Raw genomic sequence first — 26358 nt, forward strand, 5'->3', positions numbered from 1 at the left:
ATAAAATCAGACTGATCAGTTCAATGATACAGCTAAGGAACCTTTACAGAGCCTAAATGCCCAGTATCACTGCAAAGGGAAAACTGTGAGCCAAACATTCACAGCTGTCAAGCAGCTAAGTGACTTTTGGCTATTTGCCTTTCGGACTTTATTTTTCTGTAGCTGTTATTCMAGTTAAGAAGCAAACATCCCCTCCTAATTGCCTCCTATAGCCTTAGTGCAGTTAGGAGTATTTACTAAAAAGAAAATTTGAGACACTAATTTCAAAAGCATTTGCAGCAGTTACCTGAGGCTCTAGAGCAATTTTTCAAACTTTCAATTTGGAYCTGACTTTTATATAATAAATGAATTAAAACCAAAAAATCTCCAGCTCATCTTTCAATTTACAATTACTAGCCTGCACAGAGAACAATGTTTTAAGCTCACTGGGCTCTTACACATTAATGTCCTGCTTTGCTTCTGGAATTGTTCAGACACGACCATAAGTAATTTAATAACTGCTACACTATGCTTGACAATACTTTWAAGCTTCAGTAAAGCCTTCTGATAGCCCTCTGAAATTATACTGTCACCTTATCATACGAAAGAACTCCACCAACTATTTAAGACAAAGATGAATTGTCTATCGCAATTAAGCTTGCAGCAAGSAATTTGCTAGTGCTTCAAGTATCTATCTCCTCATTGCAAAACATTAAAAATTCATCTTATGGACTAATACCAAAATGGATTTATCAGTGACAAGGTATTCTCTGAGCTACACTCCTGGAACTGCCTCTAAACACCCAAAGTATCCTGCATTTTAACCTAAAATATACATGCAATTTGTGCTCTGCAAGGGACTCCACACTGATTTGACAGTGAAATCTCTAGCTTGCATAATATTGGTGGTTTTTCTTTCACACAGAACTAAAAATTCATAAATTCAAAAGTACTACAGGAGTGAATAAATACAGCTCAGACTGTGAAGGGACTRCAAACCTGTACTTTTTCTAGTCATATTCTGCCAAAATAGAAAAATTATTTTCTCTGTCCTTTATGTCAGCTCCAACACAAGATTAAAGCCTAAGGGAAGTTTTTGGGGCTTGYAGGTCAACCTAGTTCTTGACAAGAGGTAAGGTATGCACATCTGGGCCACAGCTCTAACATTGCAAATTAAGGCACTATTTAATCTTAGACAGTGCTGGCCTAAAACTCTGCATGAAGCCCATCTGACCACCCTGCTCTTCCTGCTGTAACAGGCTCCTGTTCTAGCTAAATCACATCCTGCTAATTACCTGCTCCTGAGTGGAAGAAAACAGAAGCTAAATTAATGCAATTGAATTAATCTTTCATCTCAGCTTTATTAATGTTTTGGCTATTGTGTTAAGGTGGTTTTTTTCTTTCAAACTCAAATGTTTGTGAAGCTTTCTAGATTCAGAACAATTACAGCAGTAGAGCTGTTCATATAAAAGGCAACTGATTTCTTTCCAGTCAGGTGYCCTTGCAGAAGTGTTATTTCTAAGCAGCCCAAGCTATTACTCTCCCTATGTYCAGCACTGCTGCCAGCTATGAGCTGCAGAATGCTCACAAATACAGTCCTAAAGGAATGAAAGCAACTGAACCGGATCTGTTCTGCCTGTATCATGTCCCTTAAAGTCAAAAGAGGTTATCTCCTACTTCTCCCAGACAGGGGAAGGCTGGCAGGCAAATTTTATTTTCCTTTCCAATGGCAATAGCCTGACTTGGCTGGAGCAATTCTGGCTCTTACTTGACTCTAAGGTGGAATCTGAGTAAAGAACAGAATGGACTAGGCAAGCTGCCCTTTTCCTGGTGAACCAAAATGACTCTTGCTAACATTCAAAAACAAACAGTTCTCAATGAGTCACCAGAGAACTGTGCAAGGGGAAAAAAACCTGAAACCAAGAGAGCCGAGGCGTGGCTCCTTCCCCAAGCTGAAATGAATGCACTGAATGAATGCTTTAAGTCAGAGATTGCACTGAGTAAATACAGGGAACACGAACAAACTGCATGCCAGCACACTCCAGCAGCTAATCACATTTAGTGTTACCTTAGCRTGATTTCTCCCAGTTAGCTAAATTATTTGTTCTTGGTGAAATACTTCACATGGTTTCTTACCTCCTATCCCAAATGAGGTTTATTTTTAGRTAAGCTATCCCTGACATTTGACCTCCAAATATTTTATGTAATCAGCACCTCGGAGCAATTTAATTCAACAATTCATTACGTTATCTAAACAAACAAACATACATTATTTAAAATACCTCGGACAATATCAACTGTGTAGTATTTCTGCTCAGAATGTTCTGAAGTGATGAAAAAGAGGTTAGCCCACAAWAAAATACTGTGTTTTCAGTTATATTTGATATGATCAGTTTCTGCAACACTGACTTGCAGAGTCAAATTATACTGGGCTCATCTTAAGTTCTGCTGGAGTAAGACTGAAATACTGGGACTTTCTTTCTTTCAGACTAAGTTCAAGTTTCCTGAGCTATGGGGAATGCAGGAGCATTGTGTGTCAACTGACTTCCCAGAAAGACAGAAGTCTCTACCTTTAAACTCCTAACAGAAAMTATAATTAATACCATAGAAAGTCTGCAAGCTGAAAAGCAGCTCCAAATACTTGTAGAAAAATGTTACTTCTCTATTCACATTTCATAGTAGATTAGGTGCACAAAACCAAAATTCATTATTGCAAAGCCATCTAATAAGGTCTACRGCTAAAAATAATTTGTGCACTGATTTTTATTTTGGGACTTTACTCAGTTTAGCAAAGGAATCACAAGTGGCTTTTGCACAAGCTAAGCTATCTATATATAGAACACACAAGTTTGGTTTTGTCTCCCGTTAATATAAACACTGAGCAATTTTCATGACTTGTGCACTCCTAAAATAAGTTCACTGGGTTCTCAAGAAGGCACCTCTTCAGTCATCAGGTTTTAAAATTTAATCACAGTGTTGCATGCTGGCTGCTTCWGAAATAATCCTGTTTTAGTTTGTTGATGAAAAAAAATTTGATGAYATAACTGACAGCATTTGAGTTTAAGCAGGCAAAAGTTCTAAAAAAACAGACTGTCAATCAAAAAAAGAATTACACAAGGGTTTGACAACACACTAATGCCAAATAAAGCTTYGCAGTGACAATTCATTTGATTAAAAATAGAGGTTTTTAACTCATAAATTAATTAGTATTTAATTTTTTTTATACCAGAAAACTCATCATGCCCATCTAATGCCCATACAGTGTTATTGCAGCTATGCCAAATGGGATCTGTGCCAACCAGATTGCTGGACACTACATTATTCACATTTTCAAAAGTTAGCACCCAGTTTAGTCAGGAAGCATTTCATGAATAAAAATGAGAAGCATCTGAAAAACTGAAATAATAATTCATCTCTAACAAATGTGCCAGTAAAGAATAGGTACAATTACCATCTAGCTGTGCCAAATTCAATAGTGAAGGAAAAAAACATATTATAACAACAGACTTAGATTTGCTCTGAGCATCTTCCATTACATAAATTTCTCTTCCTGTGTTGCCTCTAGCAATGTGAAATATTTGCCCAAGATRTACTCCCTTGACATTTTCCAGCAAGGCAGTTCAAATGCCACATCTAGCTGTTCTGTGGGAAACACAGTTGTCACACGCTATCTCATACTTGCCATTTGGGGTCAGCAGCAGTATTTGCAACTACGACAGAATCATAATTTTACAACATGGCTAGTTTGTTACCTGATCATTTTTCTCAGGATAGAATGAAGTGCCTTGATTTCTTCTGAGTGACTAAAACTAGGCAGATGGCCTCCCAGTGCTTCACAGAACCTTTCTGCCTCTTCCCAGGTCCTGGTTCGCAGCACTCTTTCACTGTGGAAGAACTTCACAACAGCCAAATGTCAGAGCAAAAAGTAACACGCACGGCAGCATTTTCAAAACACTCCTGTTCTACTAAAATATGGTCACCTGAGATTTAGTAACTGGTATTTCCATAGGGAGAGAACTTGACTTTTTACCAATTTATTTTTCAGTTTGTTTGACAACAGCCAGACTCYGAAGTTTAGCTGAAAAAATGTGTTTCGAACACAACATATTCCATATGACAGACTTTCTCTGTTTTCATTTTACCATATAGATTTTAGAAACCACTACCCAGCTTATTCCGTAACTGCAAGTCAAGCTGTAAGTTTTAAGGCATGTTGTTCTTTCAAATTTATGGTGAGCTACAAAGTTTAGTGTTCACTGAAACTGGATTCATTTGGGTGAGTGAAGAAACTTCTTTGGCCCACCCTTGGCTRCCTGTATGCATCAGAGCTGCAATTTGGCTCATACACCTCAGCTAACATGTCCACTTGATCCCCTTGGTTTCAGTYCAAGACAATTCCCATCAGCTAGATCTCTCTGCACAGACATGCTGCATTTGGTCAACAACMGTTGTGCAGAACCTGCCAGGGCCAGCTGTCATGTCCATCAGCTATGATGCACAGCAGCACAAACCTCTCTCTTCAGGATGCTTGCCCACATCCTTGTTATCCAAGCTGCATTTCCCTACTTTGCTACATGAGCTGTTTACAAGAAACAGTTCATTGCAGACACCGAGTCCAAAAGTAATGAATAAATATTCCAATGAACAGCCTCAGTTTTAACTTAATTTAATTTTTAACAGGAGGAGAAAAAAAGTGTATTTCTAAATATAAATTTGTTTAAGCCATTCCAGCTAAACAGCACAGCTGCTCGCTTCCACTATTCACTTCTAAATAGTAAAATACAACTGAGGCTGAGTATTTTCAATATCCATATTCAAACCAGAGAAAATCCCAACTCTCCTATCTATACTCTTAAGAGTACAGAAAGGAAAAGGACAAGGGCAGGTGATGCAAACTGCTTTCCTTCCCTGTCCAGGTGTCTGTGCGTGCCAGATGGCAGCAGGGAGGACACGGGTACAGCACCCTCTGAAAGCATGAGGCTCCTGAGACAGCAGCACAGGGCCTGAGCTGTTGCCCCACCTCAGCTGACAACAGAAGGAGGAACAATGCACCCTCCAGGAATGGCAGAGGATGATGCATGACAGTATCTGCAGGCAGTCAACCTGAATCAACATCAATTCCACCTCCTTTAATGATGAGCACCTTTAAAATGCCCTCCAGAGCAGCCATGCCCACAAAACTGCTGATCACTCACTGCTTTCAACACAGTAATGAGCCATTAACATCTAACAAGAATAACATTTTACCTTGTAGCAGGCAAGGCCAGATCCATTGTGCCACCCAGGGGGACAGGGATCAGTTGGTTTTGGGAGCACTTCTGGCTCTTTGGGCCGCCCGATGTATTTTTTGCAGACAGAAAATGCTTTAGTGGTTTTACAATCCTTGGTTTCCCACTTTCCGAGAGAATTTCCACTGGACATGGCCACACATCCTCCTGAAAACTCTAAAATTAAAGCCACCAAAAAAACCACTTAAAACCATTGGTTGGTTTTCAAAAAAAACCCTGACATATTTATGAATTATTCCTTTATTTTATGCTTGGAGTTCTGTAACATGGTACTCCAATGATTGTTCAGTTAAAAGGACAGTGTTTTAATGAGGTTTTTAGTTTTCAAATTTACCTGGTTGCATGGAATTCCAGTTAGTGTATGTCACAGCTCCAGGCTTTTCCCCATTCACCGTACCCCAGGAATATATTCCTGACTGGCTAATATCGTGCAAACCGGTCCAGAAGTACTTTTCTTCAACTTTGGTGTGTTTCCTAATTAGACTGTTTATAAATTCTTGTTCAAATCTGAAAATTCACAGATTAATCTGAGTCAATATTTGAAAGATATCCCACTACTGACATAATTTGAAAACCAAAACTACATGAGTCAGTTCAAGCAGTCATCCAGGCAGTCCCWCATTCAAAATGGGGGCAGCAGGCTGGGAATTCTCATACTTCCAAGGTTTCACATTGTAGGTTTACCACTGTCACACTGTGGAAAACACAGCTTTTGAGTTCTTGGCGAAAGCAATTCTCTCTCTACTCTTTTTTCATAAACCATTAGTTAGCACACAGAGTTTTTAATATGTGATTTTATCTCCAGGATTGTGCTGTTAAACCTGCTCATAAATTAAAAATGTGCTTTACCTGTTCATCACTGTAAGATTGCACTGGGCTCCATATGAAACTTCCATTTTATCAATCCTGTAACAGTAGTTTCCATGTCTCTCCCACCCCTGGTTAAAGAACAAAAACCACATTCTATAAAACAACCTAATTTAGGCATTACCTACAGGAGAAAATAAATCATTGCCAGCACTGTGRCTGGTGCCCACAAGCTGGCACAACTTGTACAAAAAAGAAATGCACTGTATCACACAAGGTCCAGTATCATCAACTCTCAGATTCAGAGTTGTAAAAAATAATGCAGCCACAGGAATAAAATACACCACTGTTTTAGCTCGCCTAGGCAGAGTCTTCTGACCACTATGTGTATTTACAGAGAAAAACACAAGGGCAACAGCCCAGTCCTATTCAAAACAATAGGAGTTTTCATGCTGTTCCACCAACGCCAGGATTCAAACAGAAGAATACTAGGAAGGCATATACCAGTGTTTCTTTACTTCCAAAAAAAAATATTCGATACTGAAAAAAGTGTGAACTTACAAAATTTTTCTATTATTCAAATATTTCTCCCCATAGTTAYACTGAAATTTCAAGGAACATGGTGTCTGAACAGCACAGAAAGCTGTAACTCTACATGCTGTAAGTCTCTGAAAAGATTAGAGTAAAACGTTGTGCAGAAAGAAGGGTAGGGGGTAAGCATCTTTCCTGTTGCAAGCAATATGCTACACAAAACTAAACCAAATAACCCTGAAGTAGCTAACAATACCATCCAGGCTTGTTCAAAAGATGGAAAGACTTCCTTTTCAACTTCATTTATGCTGTAAGATGTCAGACTGTAAAAAAAACCTCAAACCCAAAAAAACCCACCTCTGTTGAAGTCACAGGACACAAATGAGAGCCAGCGAAGCATAACAAACCTAACCTCAGTTAACAATGTCTGCATATCTTTATGTTGCAAAGKGCTTATCCTAAATTTTGAAACATAATTTAAGCAAAAATCACAGAACAAATGGTGTTGTCAATAACTTTTCTAATAAAATTATTTCTTTGAAAATACATAAATAAATAAAACACATCTCATGGATCCAAGCTCATAATACTTTCATCAATAAACAGAATAYAGAGCCTGATTAGGAGAATCTGAAATTTGATTCATGCTATATAAATGTCCTTTTTCAGATAAAATGTTTCATAGATTTTACTGAATACACMAGATAGAAATAGAAGTAGAAGTAAGTGATTCTAGGCAGGTTTCTGAACCAAATGACARTAAAAGAAATAGAGGCTTCCTATTACCTCTTCCAATGAACAATTTTCATCTGATTTTGTTTCATTCAAAATCTCTCCTTTCTTCTTGCAAACATATTTCAATTTTTCTTCACAGGATTTGACTCTCCACTGTCCCAGCTGTGAGAATGAAAGGAAAGTATTTTAAGCAATCTTTCAATTGTCATATTTGCAGGGGCTCTTTCCRTAAGGGGGAAAGCCAAAATGCCTCTAGGATAGATATTGGGGTGGGATGCAGGTACATATTGGACGTGAGAGAGAAAGCTGGCACATGCAGAGATGGGAGGATTGTGGATCACAGCCAAAGAGGAAAGAAAAGGCCAGGGTGGTGCTAACTCTCTTAGATCAGGRTGCAGGAGGTGTGCTCAGCATACTGTGGAAGCAGCTCAGACAGCTCAAAAGAGCTGAGCACAAGCTCCAATGCCAGGCTGATGACACAGCAGGCAAATCCATGTCCCACTTTTCTAATGAATTTGCAGGATGGGATACAGCTTGCTTCCCACTCTTAGTGACCTTCTTTCCTCACCAACACCCTTTTTAGAACATTCCACCCTCAGACAGGGTGGCCCAAATTGGTCTAGGAGATGATTGAACCCAAATTTTCCTTCCTTCCTTCCTTCCTTCCTCCCAGAGACATGCAAGAACACAGTAACCCAAAATACAGAGTAACAAGGCCAACTGTCTGGCCAACAGTGTGGCAGTCTCAGAGCTAAAAGTAATTTCTTCCATTCTTTGCAGTACACAGGTACAAAATCCTAGCTAAATAATTTTAGGAAATTTGCTCGTAAAAAAATGCATTTTAAAGATTATTCCAGAAATAAGATCAGCTATCTGCTTTATCCCCTTCCTTGACTTTCACACACATCAGTGTTGCCTCTACTATCATTAAAAAAACCAAACCAACAACCAAACCCAACACTGTAATCCTACCTTGCCTGAATATGACACGCAGTTAGGAGTGCTGTTAAAAGGAACTTTTGGTTCATTCTGATCCCAGTATGTAAAAACCACAGGCGAGCGATCTGACCATTTAAACAGGGTTGGCACATCGTCATTGCTGAGACCTATCCACATTTCCTCTTCAGCATCTGTAATTTAAAATTACAGATGACACTGTCACTTCAAAATAATTTTCAAACTAACAGGGAAGAAATGTGGTACCAGCAAAATAATTTTTTTATTATACTGCGCAGCAGTGGAAAATACTGTGTAGCAGTACAGTGATATTTTTTCTTACAGTAAGAAAGGGCATTTGAGACAACCATAATGTATATTTGTTATCTTGTTTCTCAACTTACATTCATGACTATGAATAAGTTTCACAGAGAAGGTAACAAACASGAAAAAAACCTAACCACAAATAAACTGAAACAATGAGAACACAAACAAAAAAACCCTCAACCAAATTGAATTTAAACAGTGTAGGCAAAGATGCTACACCAAATACTACTGATATTATTTATTAGTTCAGTGACTCAGCAGTCAAAATACTGACCCAACTGTCTACCATTCTCTTTGAATGAGAAAATTAAACAGTAAGTATAAAAAATACTAGAAGTTAGTCCAGTAAATAAAAAATTAATAGATTGAACCAGAACAAGCCCTAACACAAAGATCCTGTACCTGCACAGCAGCATTCAGCACTAGCCTGAGTACAAGCTCAGCATTAACAGCCACACTTAAAAGCTAGAGGTTATGACAATTGTATGCTAGAACATGGAAAGCAGTTTGTAATGGATGGTGTGCAGCACTTGGTGCTTGACCTTTCCAACTACTCCAACTCACCATTATGAAGCTCTGTAACAACCAATTCAACATCTGCTAATGAGTGAATGCTGATAAGGTTACTCTTATTTGCTTTGCACAACTCCTCTGCTGTACTCCAGGTTGCCTGGTTGTTCATCAGCATGTAGCAAAAGCCATCGTGGGGGAGCCAGCCCGGATCACAGCGAGTATCCAAGTGGYTCCAAAACTCTAATAATGAAGAGGAATGGAATTAGAGCTTTTGTTTTACATTATCCCTAGTACAGGCGCTTGGCTTTTAATTCAGCAGCTCCTTGAAAACAGTCAGAACGCAGCAATTAGAATATGTTCATATCTCTTCAGGGTTCATGTAAGAAAGRGTCACAGCTTAGTCAAGCAAACAGACTTCAATGCAGCATTATGAGAATTCATAATATTTTGGGGCCATAAAGTAGGCAGAAGGAGAAAGAAGTTARTGGGAGTGAAAGCAAAAAGCAGAACTGGATTACATTATGGTGGTCTTAGTGTAAATGAAAGGCCCAGAAGTAATCAAGATTTCAAAAGTCACTGAAGACAAATCAACTTAATCCATTGCAGGAGAGAAGCACACAATTCAAGAATTCAAACTGGGTTTAATGCATGCTAGAAAGATGTACATTAATAGCCTTTCTGGTTCAAAACACACTATAAAATACTCYAAACAAAGGAATTTTGTTTTTAAATGAATGAAACACCATATAAACACTGGTAATAACYCTACATACTCCACTGAGGAGCCAGAAAATAGAAATTGTTAATTGACAACAAGCTTTCAGGGTATCACTGCAAAATTTGAATCAGTTCAGTCAAATTTAAACTGATTCCTATTTTTTTCCTCAAATACACACACACACACCTCTCCAGGGGGAGCTGAAGAGAAGATGCCTTAGCCAGAGACACTCTACAACTCTTATCCCCTAGTCCACCCTGTCACTCAAGCACAATTACCTTCCATTAAAMGTTTTTGCAGAAGAGCCCTGCAAGCTGGAGCACTGGGAACTGCGTAAGGCCAAAGCACAACTTGAAGAACAGGTCACTGATCTGGGAACGGTTGGATATCCAGGTGTAGATAAATATGGAAKCAGTTACATGTCACAGCTGGACACTGTGAACACTGAAGTGGGTGTGCGTGTGTAGGTCAATATAAGGGATTTTTTAACTTGGAAGAGCTGTTGCGCATCCACAGATTACACATTGAGCAAGCTACCACCTCTTGCACTCTGATTTCCAGTGTTGGGCCTGGTTTCAAAGGATAGTTAAGGTTATTTAACTACTTCTATTTGAATTCAACAGAGTTTGATCCAAGAGCCAGGTATGTCCCATTTTATGTCAATACACACCAAGGGTGAGATAAATGTGCTTAAAGCAAAGATGTAAAGGTTTGGGGTGCRACTGCTAGTTCCAGATTTCCAGTACTATATATGAAAGAAGGCACAAGCCATGGAGGAAAATGTGATGAAAAGGGCAGGACTGCTGCAAAATGCTTTATGTGTGAATGAGAAACTGCAAAAAAAGAAAACTGTTTGTGATGCATCATCTTGACACTGAAGAGACAGAGTTCRCCTCTGCTCTGCTAAAAAACCCAAAGCTGTTGTGAAAATGCTTTGGCAGAGATGCCTAAAAAGGCTTGGGAGGACTCCATAAGTGAACATTATACTTGTATTAACAGGCATAACTCAAAAATGTAAACTGTCCTACCTGGAATGCTTGAAACTTCCTTGAGTGACTTCTTGCAAGTATATGGAAGTTGTGTCCCACAATGGTAACTCTGCCACTGGCCTGAAGCAGCATTCATCACCACACAACTCGTCCCATCCAATGGGGATAAACTCTGCATATCTACAGACAGGAACAAACACTTTCACTGTTATGAAAACATAACAGCACAAGTTATCAAACAGTAAGGCAGTGACTGCTTCTTTTTACTGCTGATTTTCAACACAAGAATAACATACTCTACATATTATGGCAGCTTGTATTTGAAGAACATAATTTGCATCAACCGAGGACACCTGTCCTACCACAGGTCCCACAGAATGTTTTTTCTAAGACAGAAAGTTTCAGAATCAAGGMATTTTGAGTTCTTTTCCAATGTTTAATCATAGAACCAGAAGGAATGTTCTATTTACAATACAACAAACCCTTGGCTGAGTACTTTCCCAGACTAGAAATATCTCAGGGGAGAACCATTTTTGCAGCCCTCAGTTTCCTTTGGCARTCCCTTTTCACCCTCACTCCAAACAGTTCTGCACTTTCTCTCAATGCTAACCATAACCCTWACCTTAACAGAAACATTAGACAAGACCCCAAATTTGTATTAGCACAGAGAAAAACTCTTTTTTGTAGTCTTCAGCTTTCCTTGGAGCCCCTTTCTAATGGAACTTTTTGACTTTCTTTTTTTTTGAGCCTCAAAGCAAACCCAAGCTGTGACCTATCCAGAGCACCCCAGCTCCCCCCRGCACTGGGTTTGTTCAGGCTCACAGTAAAAAGGCTAAGGGTAGATTTTAGTACTTCATGAAAGAGAACAGTGGGATAGGGGCAGACTCTTTTCAGAGGGCTAAAGTGAAAGGAAAAGTAATGGGCACAATTGCAGTTATCAAAACTCCTGTAAGGTAGCAGTAAGTATTTTCACAAGAGAGATACTAGACATGAGAAGGTCTGCCATRACTGCAGACTAAATTATGCCACTGGAACTCAGGATAGTCTGGCCTCTAGCTCGGCATTAGTCCTACAGAGTGATCACAGCTCCAGAAGAAGGTGSAGTCAATAGTACAAGCAGCAAAGATCTTAATCTTCCTAAAAGACAGACMACGTTTGGAAAATCCCACAGAAAATTCTTAGTAAAGCTATCAAAGAAGTAACAGAAACTACTTCTCAACTTTCTACAGAATTTCTATTGCAGCACTATTCTAGAAACTAAAGGATAAAAGAGAATTTCACTTAAAAAAGCTCAAGTTCAGCTTGAATGACAGAATATTAACTTCAGTATTCCTGATGACTACTACTCTGGGATTCTCATACACATARATTCATGACGTATTTGTGAGAATAYTACAAATTCATTCTGAACATTCCAAATAAACAATAGTCTCACCAATCCTACTAGCATCTTTGGAGCAACTAAAAAGGGTTTTTCAAGGTTTTATAGTTCTTTTATCTTCACCTGAAACAAATGTAARTAACCTTCAAGTTTAAGAATCCAAATTAAGCTTCAAAGTAATGTCAGTCCTTGCACATATACAAGCAATCACAACATTTGAAGGAAATCAGTGTCATTCTGTCAGTGGGAAGATAAATTCAACMGCTAGGAAAGCTGTGGACACTTTACTAAAATGGACTTCAAAAATACTATTTAAGTTTTACCTTTTTAGAGATTTATTAACCTAATCAGCCACAAATATCAAATGAAAACAGAAAGATTCATTGGCTAGGAGGAAAAGATGCTTCTGAAACTGGAATGAGATARCACAAAAAAGTTAAACACAAGTTAATGTTGTGAATGCTCTCAATAAMYCCAGAAATATCAGTACCTGGATGCCAGTTGAGAAAAGTCAAAGGTCTGTGATCTGACCACTGCCAACCTCCAGAAACGTCCAGTTGATTTAAGCCAATCCAGAATATCTCAGCAATGTCATCCTTGGCTAGAGATTTTTTTTAAAAAGAAAACTATTAATATAAAATGCTCAGTCTTTATTGTTCTCCTTTAAATTAAAAATGAGATCTGAAAAGGCATGCATTTCAGGAAAGAAAGATTGCTACTATAAYTGGACATCCTAACTTTCTTGAACTGAGAATGAATCTATCCAYACTAGCTTTCCCTCCCAATGCCTTCAGATGTTTCTCCTTTGGTTTTCTAGTCCCAAAGGCACTTAAACAATTTCTCCAGGTCAAGACTGAACATCAGTGAGTACAAYTTCATAACAAGAGAGTAACATGCTGCTAAAACACAAACTGCCACTCTGACCTGTATTTGATATTTTGGGAACATTCTCATTAACAATATGAAAAACAGCTAACTGTTGCAATGAAATTATGCAGAAAAATTTAAATAACATCCTAAAGGGAGATTAGCAGCTTTGCTACACAAAGGAAAGCCAAAATATTTAAAGTACAATCAAGTTTTAACCCAGAGTTTTAGGACAGAAACTAAAGCTCCCTCTACTTTATASAGATTTCCCAATATTCACATGCAAATAATGACACCTACCTTGTATGTAACTTAATTCAGACGCATTTTGGATGCTAAGTAAATCTCCTCCTTGCCTYTGACATGAAATATAAGCTTCCTTCCAAGAAAGGGCAGACTGTGTATTAAACTGGTAGCAATTTTCAGACCCTGGATCACGTTCCCAGGTATCATGACAACCATCCTCTGTTCAAAGGAAGCAGAAGGTACTTGTAACTACAACTACATGGAAACATTAAGAATGTTTCAAAAGAAAAAGTTTTGAATATAATACTGAAGGTCTACTGATCTTCATATTGGCCATCACAAACACTTGCAGTTAAGCCAACACTGCAACAGAAAAGCTTTTACACAGTCTAAGAGCAAAACCAGGGTAGAGCTGTATATATCAGAAGGGACAGAATGCTTTTAGGACATCTATTTAAAACYCAACATGCCTGGCTGTAAGCAGATTCCCCATTTTCCATCGCGAGAATAATCTTCAGAAGTGGCGCACCACTTCCCACCCGCATGAGTTTCATCCTGAATGCAGTCATGATGCCAAACCTTGTTATACAGGAAGGGGAACTCACAGGGTTTACCATAAGAGTTGCCATCTTTGGTGTAAACCTCTGCAGGGAAAAAAAAAAAAAAANAAAAAAAAAAAAAAAGAAGTAAAATAAAGAAGTAAATACATCCCCCTTGCTTAGGCATGGAAAGGACAGCAGAACAGTACAGAAATATTTAACCTAAAAGCATGCAAATCACACTTGTGGACTTAAAGTACCATATCTTCTTGTTACAGGTAACATATAGCGATGCCAAAATTGAAATAAATTAGATAAARACAAATAATTTTCTGTACTATTTCTTCCAAGAAACAGCAGAAACGCATCTCCCTCATCCTGTTAAGTTACAGATAATTCATCATCCGATTGAAATCCAGGTGGTTTGCACAGTCCTACAGAACAAGGACTCTAAGAATCAATATATACAGTCGAGGGAAAAGGTAAAGCACATTTTCACCTCTTCTTCCAGCAAGCATGGTATTTCAGACAAGACTGGCTTCCATGGAAAGTATACACACTACCATATCAAAGCTCACAGCTGGCATCATGCTCTGAATTTGTACAGCCTACCAGCCAAGAAAACATCCTCAGACCCTGCTAACAGGAAAATTCCCCTCATGCTGAGGAGGACAGTGTCAGTTCTGATAGAAGGTGGCTGGTATTTCATAATTAAATAGGWTTGCACTGAAATATGGGGGCAGAGGGATTTAAACAGCTAAGAAAACCACTCAGTAACACATCTGCAGTTGTGCATAGTTATTTTTAACTAAAAACCTTTAAAGTTCATTATTTGAGTATTAGTGTCTCTGCAGCACTACATTCTATTGCTTTACTGATCAGTCTTTTTAAGAACTTATTGGTACACACACACTCAAAAAGCCCTTAACAAATAAAAAATCTCCAAAGCCCTGTGCAAACTTACTTACCATGGTAGGGATACTGACATACATCACTGGAGGAATTGTTGCTTCTCCACTGGTCTGTTGCATTTATGCTTGCAGTCACATAGTTATTCTTGATAGTCACTTTGTACTGAGATGCACCAATGATGGAAGCATCAGCACATCGCCACCACAGCATTAATTCTGAGTTACAATCAACCATTTTCAGGCGAGACACTGATTTGGTGAATATATCAAGTCCCAGGCACTGCTTGGACCCCAAGTGAAAGAGGCGATTCTGGGATACCCATTTCCATAAAGCTTCACTTGTGTCCCTGCAGTCATCTATCACTATCAGCGATTTTTGAACTTGTATGCACTTGTTCTGTTTATCATGGCGAATGGTAAAARCATCATTGCCTGTATAAGAACAAACAAATATCCACATGTGTCTATGATTCAGTATCATTTTCACAGGAAGATCATTTTTAAAAGGGTAAACACATTCTGAGAAAAGCTATCAGAAAAGTGCAGCAGCTGCCGTTATACGTTAAACCACCTGGCTCATATAAGCCACAGTCAGAACCTTTTCCTGCTCTTTAGTGAGTATTCTTAACTTCTGGGGGAAAAGAACTCTTTCAAAGTCTATAAAATTATGAGAGACAAAATGAGAATTCTAAGCCCAGTTCTAATGATGAGAATTATTCTTCTATATCTAACACATACTGATTGCRTCAGCCCTTGTTAAATTTGCAGGCTTACATGGTAAAGAATCTTGTCTTTTTGCCTATATGCAAACACAGTAACACACACACAACAGACATCATAAAATATAATTAATAACAATATTCACTTAGTAAGCACTTTTTWAAAAACTGCGTATCATATCATGAAAGGTTGGCATGTGAACCAGTTTGTGGGCACAACTGCAGTATTGTTAAGTTAATTGGCAGTGCTTTGAGGAGGGAGTTTTAGAATGAGTATCCCACCAGAGAGCACACAACAGATTAGGAGTATAATTTTGAAAATCACATGGGGACCTTAGTTTCATTTTCAGTTCTGGCACAGTGTGTCATTAAAGAGAAAAATGGAGGCTGATAAAGCATAGTCTACCATTTAAAAAATATAAGGATCACCATTCTAATACAAGCTAACACCTCTGCCGGTATGAGAACCACTTCTGACAACCAGCAGTAGGTTTATGGTAACCATGAAAAAATGCCCTAGAATGATTTCTATGCCACACTAAAGATGGCTGCACGGTATAAACTTTCACTAATCAGGCTGAAATGGACCTTGGCTGTCCCAGGCCCACAAGGCCACTACTCTTCTGATTAAATAAGGAATCTGCTGAGCAGTACTTTGTATTTAATAGTAATGCACTGTCAATCACATTCCTACTGCRTTTTTCTGTTATGACTTACTCATGGATTTGGCTGAACAGGAARGAAAACAGTGATGTAATGCAGTGAATTTTGCCACTAGTTCCCACTATACCCACGAATTTTCCACTGTGTAAGCACCAAACAGTATTTAAATAGTACCTACCAGATCACACCATAAAAATCTGTAAGTCAGCCACCTATTACAGTGGCTTGTTTAGGTAGCACACTTCTACCATCTCTTCCATCCTACTAAGACATTTTAACAAACAAACCTGCTTTTGTGAAATCCTGTAACCCTGCACTTTTCCAGCGCTATATCTGCTTTTGCTTTTTATTCTTTCCTCATTACTTTCTTCCTCATTTTCATTTCTCGTAACAGGTTTTCAGCGTCTTCTCATATATGCTTTCACTTTTGCCTTAACCCTCATGCTGGTATCAAGCAGCAAATAACTTTAAAATTTCCCTGGGAAAACTGATGACCAAATCTTACTATGCAGCAATTTATTAACAATAATTCCAGTTCAACACTCTGGCCACAAAGTTTTACTGACATCTTCGGCTAACAACCTGAGCCTGTTACTATCCTAGGATATAAAAAACACGTGCAGCCTAACTTAGCGCAGAGGTCAACTTGTTTCCCCGCAGCTGTGACCAMGCTAGTGGCTTTGGCTTGCAAGAATTTGCTCAACGTGAAACTTTTCCACCTGCGTTCTGTCGGACAGGGCAAGCCTCCTTGACTGCGCATACAGCAGCGGGTAACAGCGACGGCGGGACGGGAAGTGCCGGGCTCGGCTTATTCCTGTCCCCGAGCAGTCGGGCCAAAGGCCGCGGCCCAGCCCGGGGCGGCCCCGGCTCCGCGGGCACCGGGAACGTGGCAGCCGCGGGCGGCGGGGCAGCGGAGGCTTTCGCGACGCCCCAGGCGAAGCGCACAGTCAGGACGGGAGCTCCGGGGCTTTTTCCTGCCTTCTTCGTTCCTCCTTGTAAGTTTCCCAGGTTGTTTTCACGCAGTTGGACTTCACCGCCGAGCACAGCTCCCGCAGGAGCCGCCGGGGCGGAAGGCCCGTCACGGCACCCCCTCACCCTCACCGCTCAAGGACCCTCCGCGCCCGTAGCGCACCCGCGTCCCCTCGCCCGGCGGGCGCCCGGCTTACCTGCGGGGTCCCGGCGGGCCGCGCAGCACAGCAGGAGCCAGGCGAGGCCGCAGGCGCGCAGGCAGCGCCCGGCACCCGCCATCGTCCCCCGCGGCGCGCAGGCTGCGCGGAGCGGCCGCGCTGCCGGGCTCGCTGTGCCCGAGCGCCTCGCCCGCCGCCGGCTGCACCTCCGCCGGCGCCGCCCCATTGGCCGCCCCGCCGCGCGTCACTTGTTGCCAGGAGGAAAGCGGCCCCCGGAGCTGGGGCGAGGCGGGGCCGGCCCGGCGGCAGCGGGGCTGCGGCGGGGGAAGCGAAGGCGCGGGCGAAAACAGGAGCGTGAGGCTGAAGGGGAAATGCGGCGAGGAAAAGAAAGGAAAAAAGGAGGAAAAGTAAGCGGGGGAAATAAAGGAATTTTAAAAAAGGGGAAAACCCGAGGAAGAACTAGAAAAGCAAATAGAATTGTCGCATGCTCATTGAAGTTAAAACTAAAAAAAAATTTTTTGAGAAGCTCAGTTGGGGAAAAAAAGGGAAAATGTAAGTGCTAGAAGTGAAGGCAAAAGGTGAACAGAACGATCTAAAATTAACAAACACACTGAAGTAAAATATTTGAAACGGTACAAATTAYACGCATCACGCTGTGCTCCTCGTTCCCCTCTGGTCGCGGGGCCGCACGCCATCCCCGAGGCAGGGGCTGCTAAAATCGCGACTGTCTGAGCCGTGCTTGCCGCGGATGTGGCAGGACGGGATGGGACTGTGCGCGGTTGAAGTTAACTGGTGCTGAGAAAATGTTGAGGTTGGCTCCAGGAAGTTAGAGAAACCAAAAGTTAAAACAYGTACATGACGAGAACCAGTTGGCCTGAGCGAGGTAAAGAGAAAGAAGGGGAAACTGATAGAAGCTATGTGAAATAAAATCATATTTATTARCTGCATGCTGGGTGAATCAATGCTTACCTGGACAGGTTGTATAGCTCGAGCTCCAGCTGTTACAAAATTATTTGCAAAGTCACAAGAAAAAAAAAAAACCACATTTTTTTCCTAGGAAAATCTGTTTTTATTAGACTTGGAAGAGCAGTTGTTCAGGGAAAGAAATACTRGATTTACATAGATGGGAAATGCAATGTGCAGTCTGTTTATATGCTTCCAATGTGCTCATCATAYAGGAATGAGTACACCTTGGGACACAGGATTTGAGGGTATGCCAGGCTGGGAATTGAACGGAAAGGCAGTAAACAAAAGCAGGCACCTGCAACTTAACAAATGTTCTCTCCTGCTGGAAACCACATAGTAGCACATGGCTGCCAAGGGAGGAGCTATTTGAAAAATCAGAAATCAGGTTCAGGAAAAAAGGASTCTGTAGATGTAGCAAAATCAAAGCTACCAGAAATAATTCATCTTCAGGAAGAGCAAAGCTTTAAAGTCTCCACACAGAGAGTGGGAGGCAGAAATTACCCACTGGTGAGCCTGATACAAAAGCAAGCTATTGCAACTAAAATTAAATATGTGGTGGGATGATGTGTCTCTTTTAAAATAAAACAAGAAGCAGGTGTTAACCCTGCGTTCCCATGAATCTTTCCAAATGTATGTTATTAGTGTTCTAATAACTAATTAGCTAATCAGAACTAATTAGTTCTGACTGTCCCAGTTTGGGTATGGTGAGTAGTTTAACTTTGAAATTAACAGCATGCAGGGCATATTTAYTGAAGATATACCAGCGATTCTGAAATTAACAGCATCCTGCTTACCACACATGTATCAGCAAATACGTGTGTTAACAGAGACAACGTTTTCTAAGGCATCTTAACATATGTAACATATGCTTTCAGAGATACACTTCTGATTTGAGGTACTTTTTTGTTTATTTGTTGATGAAATACTGTCTTTGCTAATACAGAWTCAGACCCTGATCCTGACTCAMAAATTAAAGAATGCCCAAGAATATSAAAAAWTGTTTGCTTTGGTGCTTCATAGTTTCAGTTTTGTGTTTATGTACACATCCTGTACTTAAATTCTGTCATACATTAATGTAAGAGAAGATACAAAATGTACAGCCCTGGTGAACCCACCAACCAATCAAAATTTTGGAAAGAACATGCAGGAAAAAAAGAGAAATTTGGTGTATGTCATGTGAGAACCTATGAAACTCTAATACAGTCTTCTGTTATTGAAAARGTGGTTTTGTACTAAAGCTTATCAAAATTGTGACAATGACAAAGCCTACTTCTTACAGGACTTATCCTTTATTAAGGAGGCTTCTGCGCTTAATGTGAGCTGCACAGCAGCATTACTCACAGCACAATCAGTGAGCAGTTTCTGTATTGCAAGTCACAAACAGTATACATCCCCATGAATACCTACAGCTCGCTTGAAAGCACAGCTAATGGCTGAGCAAATTTCAACCATGCCTGCAGAGATAACCAAATACAGAATTTCAGATAYCAAAGGGGCCCARCCAMAGAGCTGACAGTAATGCACAGCAGCCTTYTGCTTCCAAGAAGACTACTTTGYCTTTCCAATCAAAAMGYCYTTCAAGGTGCCAACATCATGACTAAGAGCCTTGTATTTCTAGCAGGAGTCTTTGTTGCTTATCAACAGATCATTTTTTTGCCCTTATTGCCCATGTGTTTATAACAATAGCAATGCCTGCAGAGTGTCAACACCTGTCTATCCGTAAATCTCCACTTATCTCTCTTCTGCTCACCACATGAAATAGATACTTTGCATGGGCAACCTTCCTCCTCTTACATTCAACACATTATAATCCAGTTTTTCTGGCTGAGTGCATCCACATGTGCCAATGTGCACAAAGGGAATGGTGGAAAAGGATTTGCTACCTCCAGTAACTTGAGAGAGAGAGAGTCTGGACATGGTAACTTCTGCTTTTCTCTGCTTCCCCCAGCAATGACTTCGAAACTGGGACATCTGAAAAAGTTTCACTAGTTATTTATTACATTTTTAACCTCGCAACATTGGTGCTTACAATACCTTACTGAATMCCTACATCCTTACAGGAAAAACAAAAACAAAATCAACCAAACYCAGCAGCCATGTGAAGGCTTACAAGAGTTACCGGAGCAGTTATTTCCTGACTCTTTCCAAGGACTATTTCCAGGACTATTTCCAAGAAAGTGATGGTACCCACAAAGCAGCCAGCAGTCAAAGATTTCAATTGTACCTGGATTCTGTTGCTGAGTATAATATTAGAACATGGCTCTKGTTTGAGTAAAGTGCCTGCTAATCATCTAAAATATCAGCCCTGGACATGTTTAAAGATAGTTTAACAGAAAAACTGGACAATTGCAACTTTTACCAYAAACATGGCTAAAAGCCAAGTGCTTACTTTTTGACAGATAAACAGGTTTAATTTGATGAAGTTGATCGCATGCATGGCCACGAAAAAAGTCACTAAAATGCAAAAGAGGTGGGGGGGCGGGTACGACAAGCATTTAGCAAATTTATTTGGATAAAGAGACACTGTATCCAGAGAGGTCTTTAAGCAGTAACTTAACTTAGTTTTGCATTGACTCCACCTGCATGGTCTTTTCTTCTTGGACACTTAATTTGCTGCCTTGTTTTTTWAAATGGATATTGAGGACTTAATTATTTTTAAACATCAAAGAATGTTGTGCTTTTAGCAAAAAGGGAACACAAAGGAAAATGGCTTTTCAATGTTGTTGCTCTAGATTTCCTGTTTCCAGTGGCAGTGGCCTAACCTTTTAGCACATTGTGAAACTGTTGTATTGCACAGTAAACTTAGGATGGAATCAAATGCTCTCTCAGCTGAGTTTATATGTGTTTCTTACATCTCTTCTACAATCTCTGTATGAATCTTTGGCATAAGTCCCAAAGTTTTGAGGTTTTTATTGTGCGTGAAGAGTTTATTATTGCTAGGGACCCTTGCATTTGACTCTCTTTAAGTATCCCCATTCACAATAAATAACTAGATGTTATTATAGCATTTTAGAACTGTTCTGTTTTGCTCAGTGCACGTGGTAAGTAACTTTCAGAAATAATAAAAAGAATTACAGACCTTCCTTCTAATACCAAGCTCCTTTTTTACTCAAATATGACAGTGGCAACTTCTGTAGTGCTGCCTCCAGCTCTGCCCTGATGCATATTCCAACATTCATATTCAGGCCTACTGAAATACTACAGAGAGATTTGGGAAATAAGACAAAGAAWGGAGTGTGGACACATCCACATTGCGTGTTTGTTGATAGCAAGGAACGTCTTTCTCTGGGTGTTGGTTTGACTTTGACTCCTGCTAGGATCTCTGTGTGCTCCTGGAACAATAACAAAATTATATAAGCAGTACTTTAACATTGAGACAACTGCTTGAAATTGTAAAATGGTAAATTATATTCTTCTGTAGCACTTTAAAAAAGGGTCTCTGACACCTGTACTGTGCATTTTTAACAGAAATTATGCCTTGGTTTAGTAGTTCTACTGGCAGAGTTTATATGCTCARTATCCTCAAAAGCTGTTTTCTGTTGTCACTGTGCCAGCGTGGGATTGCTACTCAAATAATGATTGTGGGAAATGGCAAATAAGATGATATTTTGTACCATGTTACATTTGTTGTAAAAAAAAAAAAAAAATCATTCAAAGGAATGGTTTAAAAGAAAATCAGTTATCATATGGAAAACTGTTTTTAAGCAAATAAAAATCAATTCAGGTAGAAGAGTTTTAATTTTAAATAAGAAAGGTTGTTTGTTTGTTTGTTTGTTTGTTTGTTTGTTTTCTTTAAACATGCAAAGCAGAACAATTCCCTAAAAATGCTGGGGAAGAGCCTGCAGTTTTGGGTCTCACATGTTTTGGAAGCAGAATTCATCCTTGACTAGTAGCAATCTCTAAAATTTCCCCAGTGCCTTATGTTTGACCAGAAAGGAGCAAACTTTCAACAAGCCGATGAGAGAATGGATTAAAGAGCAAAATTTAGATTGATCTGAACTTGGGAGTACTTCTAAGATAAAAAAATCTGTATGGATACAGTGGACTCACTGGGGGCTGAACTGCTGGCATTTAAAGGTTGTGATTGATGAAGATATAAACTGAGTGGCAGCAGGAGTGGGAAACACACARTTCTATGTGCCTTCAGCAAAKGTTTGGAAATTGTGYCTTCCTGAATGCGGGAGAGGCCAGAGACCAAAAATAAGGAATGGAAAACAAATAAAATACCTTTCAAATGGGAAATGAAGGAGGAAACAAACACTGCAACAACACATACTTCTATAAAAATGCTAATCACCCAGTGAATAAGTGGAGGGAAATCCAATGCCTGGTCTTAGACAAAGACAAGGACAYGCAACACACATTCAGGACATTGTAGTACCAGAATCTAAAATATACAGAARATGTAAGAGTCATCTCTGCTGGTTATGGGGTAATGACATTTATTGCTGAGAACTTACAATCAGATGAAGTCAACAAAATAGGAACCCAGCAGGTGGCACAGAAGCCAGTGCMCTAAAATGTCAGGTTTAAGCATATGTAGTCTTAAGTCTGCAGCTTGCCTGCCTGACCAGAAGGACAGAGAAGGCATGCTGAGGATGATCAGATGGGCAAAGAGGGTGGGAAATATAACCAGCACTGTACTTYAGGTAGCCTCCATGTGGTCTGTGAAACACAGACTGCATTAGACTCCATCGATACTGCCTCACAGAGCAGTGGGATGGGGAAGCCACAGAATAGATGCTGCCCCTCATTTGGTCCTCATTTGTGTGCAAGATCTTGACCTACATCTTTAGCTCAAGGTTTCTGTTCCTGTGTTTACATTCAGAATTCCCACAGGCTTGAMAAAGGCCAAGCATACACAGCAGTTGCGCCCATTTTCAAAAGGGAGAGAGACATAGCAATGAGAAAGCTTGTAAATAGGAAACAAAAGGTAGCTGCCAGGAACAGCAAATTCTTACAGGTGGAGCTGAACTTCCTGAAGGATGCACAGCACAGCATCAGTGTATGCCATTTACTAAAGTCTTGAGAACTGGCAAAAGGAAGTGGGCATCAATAATTTCACCACAGGGCAGATTACTAGAAATCAGAACTTTAAGTCTTCTCCAAATGCAAAACCACAAAAAAGATCATAAACCAACATGTTAAAGGAAAGCACAGTGAAAGAACCATAAAAAAACTGTGAGCAGCAACTCTCACAACAAATCCAGCCTAATRTTAAATCTTGTCTTAGGTACATCAAGACCAAGAAGCCCACTGGAGTCTGACAGATCAAAGGATAACTGCAGAGTGAAAAAARGAGGAGAGGCCAAAATGCTTCCAGAGAAGCTAAATTATGTATTTGCATATATTCACTGGRATAAGCAGATGATCCCCATACTTGAACCCTTCTTTTTGAGTTGTCAGCAGAGACTCTCCCTGAAAGTGTTGACTGGGAAAGGCTGTGATCCAAACTAGGCAGAATAACAAATCTGCAGATGTGAGTTTTTAAAGGCAGTGTTGAGCACTGAGCAAGAACACATCTACTTATGGACCTACCTTTCTCCTCATACTTYCTCTGTGTCTAGACCCTGGAGGGGTCAATGCAACATGGATCTCTTAAAAAGATTCCAGGGAGTAAATGAGGTGACATGATGGAAAATACTAAAGGCTGGCAAGCCTAACATCAGTACCAGGCAAAGCAGTAGAAACTGTGTGCACCTGGATGAATATGATCTATTTGGGCAGGGCAAATACATCTTCTCTAAATGCAGTATTTACCATCTAGGCCTCTAGACAGGTTTTTCATGAGGTCTGAAAGAATGCAGACAAGAGTGATCTGGTTGATATGGTCCATCAGTTATTTCTTTATCTGGATGAAAGCTCCTACTGGGTGAATAAATGATCAGTTCCTCCTCACAATAACTTTTTTTTTGCATTTTTCTATTGATTTGAGTGGCCTTTGTTGTAAGGAAATTATTTGTACCTTACTCATAATTTTTGTGAGACTGAAATAGCTTTTGTTATTACACAGCTTGCAAGAAGCTGGGTCTTGAACAAGAACTACCTGTCTGTGACTCAACACTCACACAACTTGAGATAAGGTTGTGGGTGGACAGTGCATATAAATGAGTGTATAGGACTTCTCTCTGTGCTTGACACCACGGGTGAATCAGGGAGAGACTCTGAGGGTATTGCTATCAGGTTGTCATCACTGCACAAGCACTGCTGCTGAGCTGGTTTCATGTGCTTGACACAAAATGCACGAGGGAGAATGAGAAAGATGAAGATAGTACAGAGCAACTCAAATCCCTTATGACTCAGATCTGCAGTGCTCTGCACAAGCACAAACCAGTAATAAACTTCTAAGCCAAACTTCTGAGTACATTATAAGCTAAAAAGGATTTRGCCACTTCAGACAATACCTCTGCATGTCACATATTTCTATTGCAGAGATCATTAGTTGTGTCCAATCTGAACCCMTTCCTGGCCTGGAAAAATCAAAGGCCACTCTCTTTCCTTTGCTGAGGCTGTCAAGGCGTCAGCCTGCTCTTTATGGTAGCTTGTGGACGACCTACTTTACAGTGCTGAATGAGTATCTCTGGTTACATTTTTAAATGTTAAAAAGAGAAAAAAGGAAAATACAGTAACACTCTATATTCAGTAAAATACCTAAACAGTACTATTATCACTCTTTGATTTGTGAATGTCTTAATTCTTCATATACCTAAATAAATCACAAAATTACAAAAAAAAATAAAAAAACAATCAAAAAACCCCAGACAAGAGGTTATCTTGTGAAGTGTGTATAGATTTCCTGTTAGTGATCTATTTAATTGATGCTGAATAATCCTATTAYTTTAAGAACTGCATCTACATTTCTAGTTCTTTTTTAGAGGCAATAATAAACCCATAGTACTAAACCATCAATTTTTATATATGTTCTATTAAGCGGCAGCACTTCAGTCTATGAAGTCCATAAATTTCTTAAGGTTTGTATTTCAAACTGAAATAGTTTGGCCATGCAGAATAAACTGGGCTGGATATATCATAGGCCCCAGCAGGAATGTGTGGCCCACAATTTAAATCCCATCAGCATGTGGAAACTTTGGAAGCATCAGAATCCTCTTTCTAAAGAGTGAACTTGGAAGAAATATTCAGATGTTGTTGAAGTAAATCAAAGTACCCTTGTCAAAGAATCAGAAGATCTGTAGAGATCATGTAGTGCACCCTCTTGCTTAGAGCAGAGTCAACTGGTACAGGTTGCCCAGGGTTGCATTTTGAATATCTCCAGGTATGAAGATTCCACAACCCCTCTGGACAATCTGCTCCAGTGTCTGATGGCCAGAGCAGTAAAAAAAAAATCATTCTGTTTAAAAAAAAGRTCCTGTGGGTCAGTTTGTGCCTGTTGCCTTTGTTGCTTCACTGAATGCCACTGAGAAGAGTCTGGCTTCATCCTCTTTACTCACCCTAACTTAAGATCTTTAGATAGATTGATAAGATCTCCTTGAGCCGTCTCTTCTCCAGCTCTCAGCCACTCCTCGTATGACAAACATTCCAGWMCTGYAATCATCTTTGTGGCTCTTTGTTGGCTTCAGTCCAGTAAAASCCTATCTTTCCTACATTGGGAACTCCAGAACTAGATCTAGCGCTCCCAATGTGTCTCAATGCCGAATAGGGGGAAATGATCACCTGCCTCAACCTACTGGCAAYGCTCCTAATGCAGCCCAGGATACTGYTGGCCACCTGTGCCTCAAGGACACAGCACATTGCTGGCACACGTTCAAAGTAGTGTTCATCAGGGCTCCCAGATCCTTATCTGTTAAGATACTTCCCATCCAGTTGGTCCTCAGCCCCTAATAATGTGTGTGGGGTCATTAGGCAAGAGGTGCAGGATTTGGCATTTCCCTTTGTTAAATTTCCATGAGATTCCTCTTGACTGAACGACCAGCTTGCCAAGATCCCTGTGAATGTTAGCACAACCATCTGGTGGATCAGCCACTCCTCCTTTCTTCAAGTCTTCAAGTGTCTGCAAACTTGCTGAGAGTGCACTTGTTCTATCATTCAGGATCACTAATATGTTCAACAGTATCGGCCCCAGTACTGACCTCAAGAGTGCCCCATTAGTGACTGATCT

General features: G+C 40.0%; 1 protein-coding gene across 1 annotated transcript in view; it reads right to left on the minus strand.

Annotated features, from left to right (window-relative positions):
• The window catches only part of LY75 (lymphocyte antigen 75), a 43146-nt gene extending 25716 nt beyond the window's left edge, over positions 1-17430 (minus strand). The window contains exons 1-13 of the mRNA XM_057367626.1: positions 17316-17430; positions 14825-15199; positions 13788-13961; positions 13372-13536; positions 12695-12805; positions 10863-11003; positions 9168-9356; positions 8313-8470; positions 7392-7502; positions 6117-6205; positions 5602-5774; positions 5227-5423; positions 3732-3874 (exon numbers count right to left, since the gene is read on the minus strand). Coding sequence (XP_057223609.1) covers positions 3732-3874; positions 5227-5423; positions 5602-5774; positions 6117-6205; positions 7392-7502; positions 8313-8470; positions 9168-9356; positions 10863-11003; positions 12695-12805; positions 13372-13536; positions 13788-13961; positions 14825-15199; positions 17316-17397 — 2108 coding nt within the window. The 5' untranslated portion in view covers positions 17398-17430. The remainder of the gene's footprint in view (positions 1-3731; positions 3875-5226; positions 5424-5601; positions 5775-6116; positions 6206-7391; positions 7503-8312; positions 8471-9167; positions 9357-10862; positions 11004-12694; positions 12806-13371; positions 13537-13787; positions 13962-14824; positions 15200-17315) is intronic.
• Positions 17431-26358: the final 8928 nt, after the last annotated feature.

Source organism: Malurus melanocephalus, unplaced genomic scaffold (assembly GCF_030028575.1).
Source record: "Malurus melanocephalus ecotype Western Australia unplaced genomic scaffold, MMel_1.1 scaffold_81, whole genome shotgun sequence".
Classification (NCBI taxonomy): Eukaryota; Metazoa; Chordata; class Aves; order Passeriformes; family Maluridae; genus Malurus; species Malurus melanocephalus.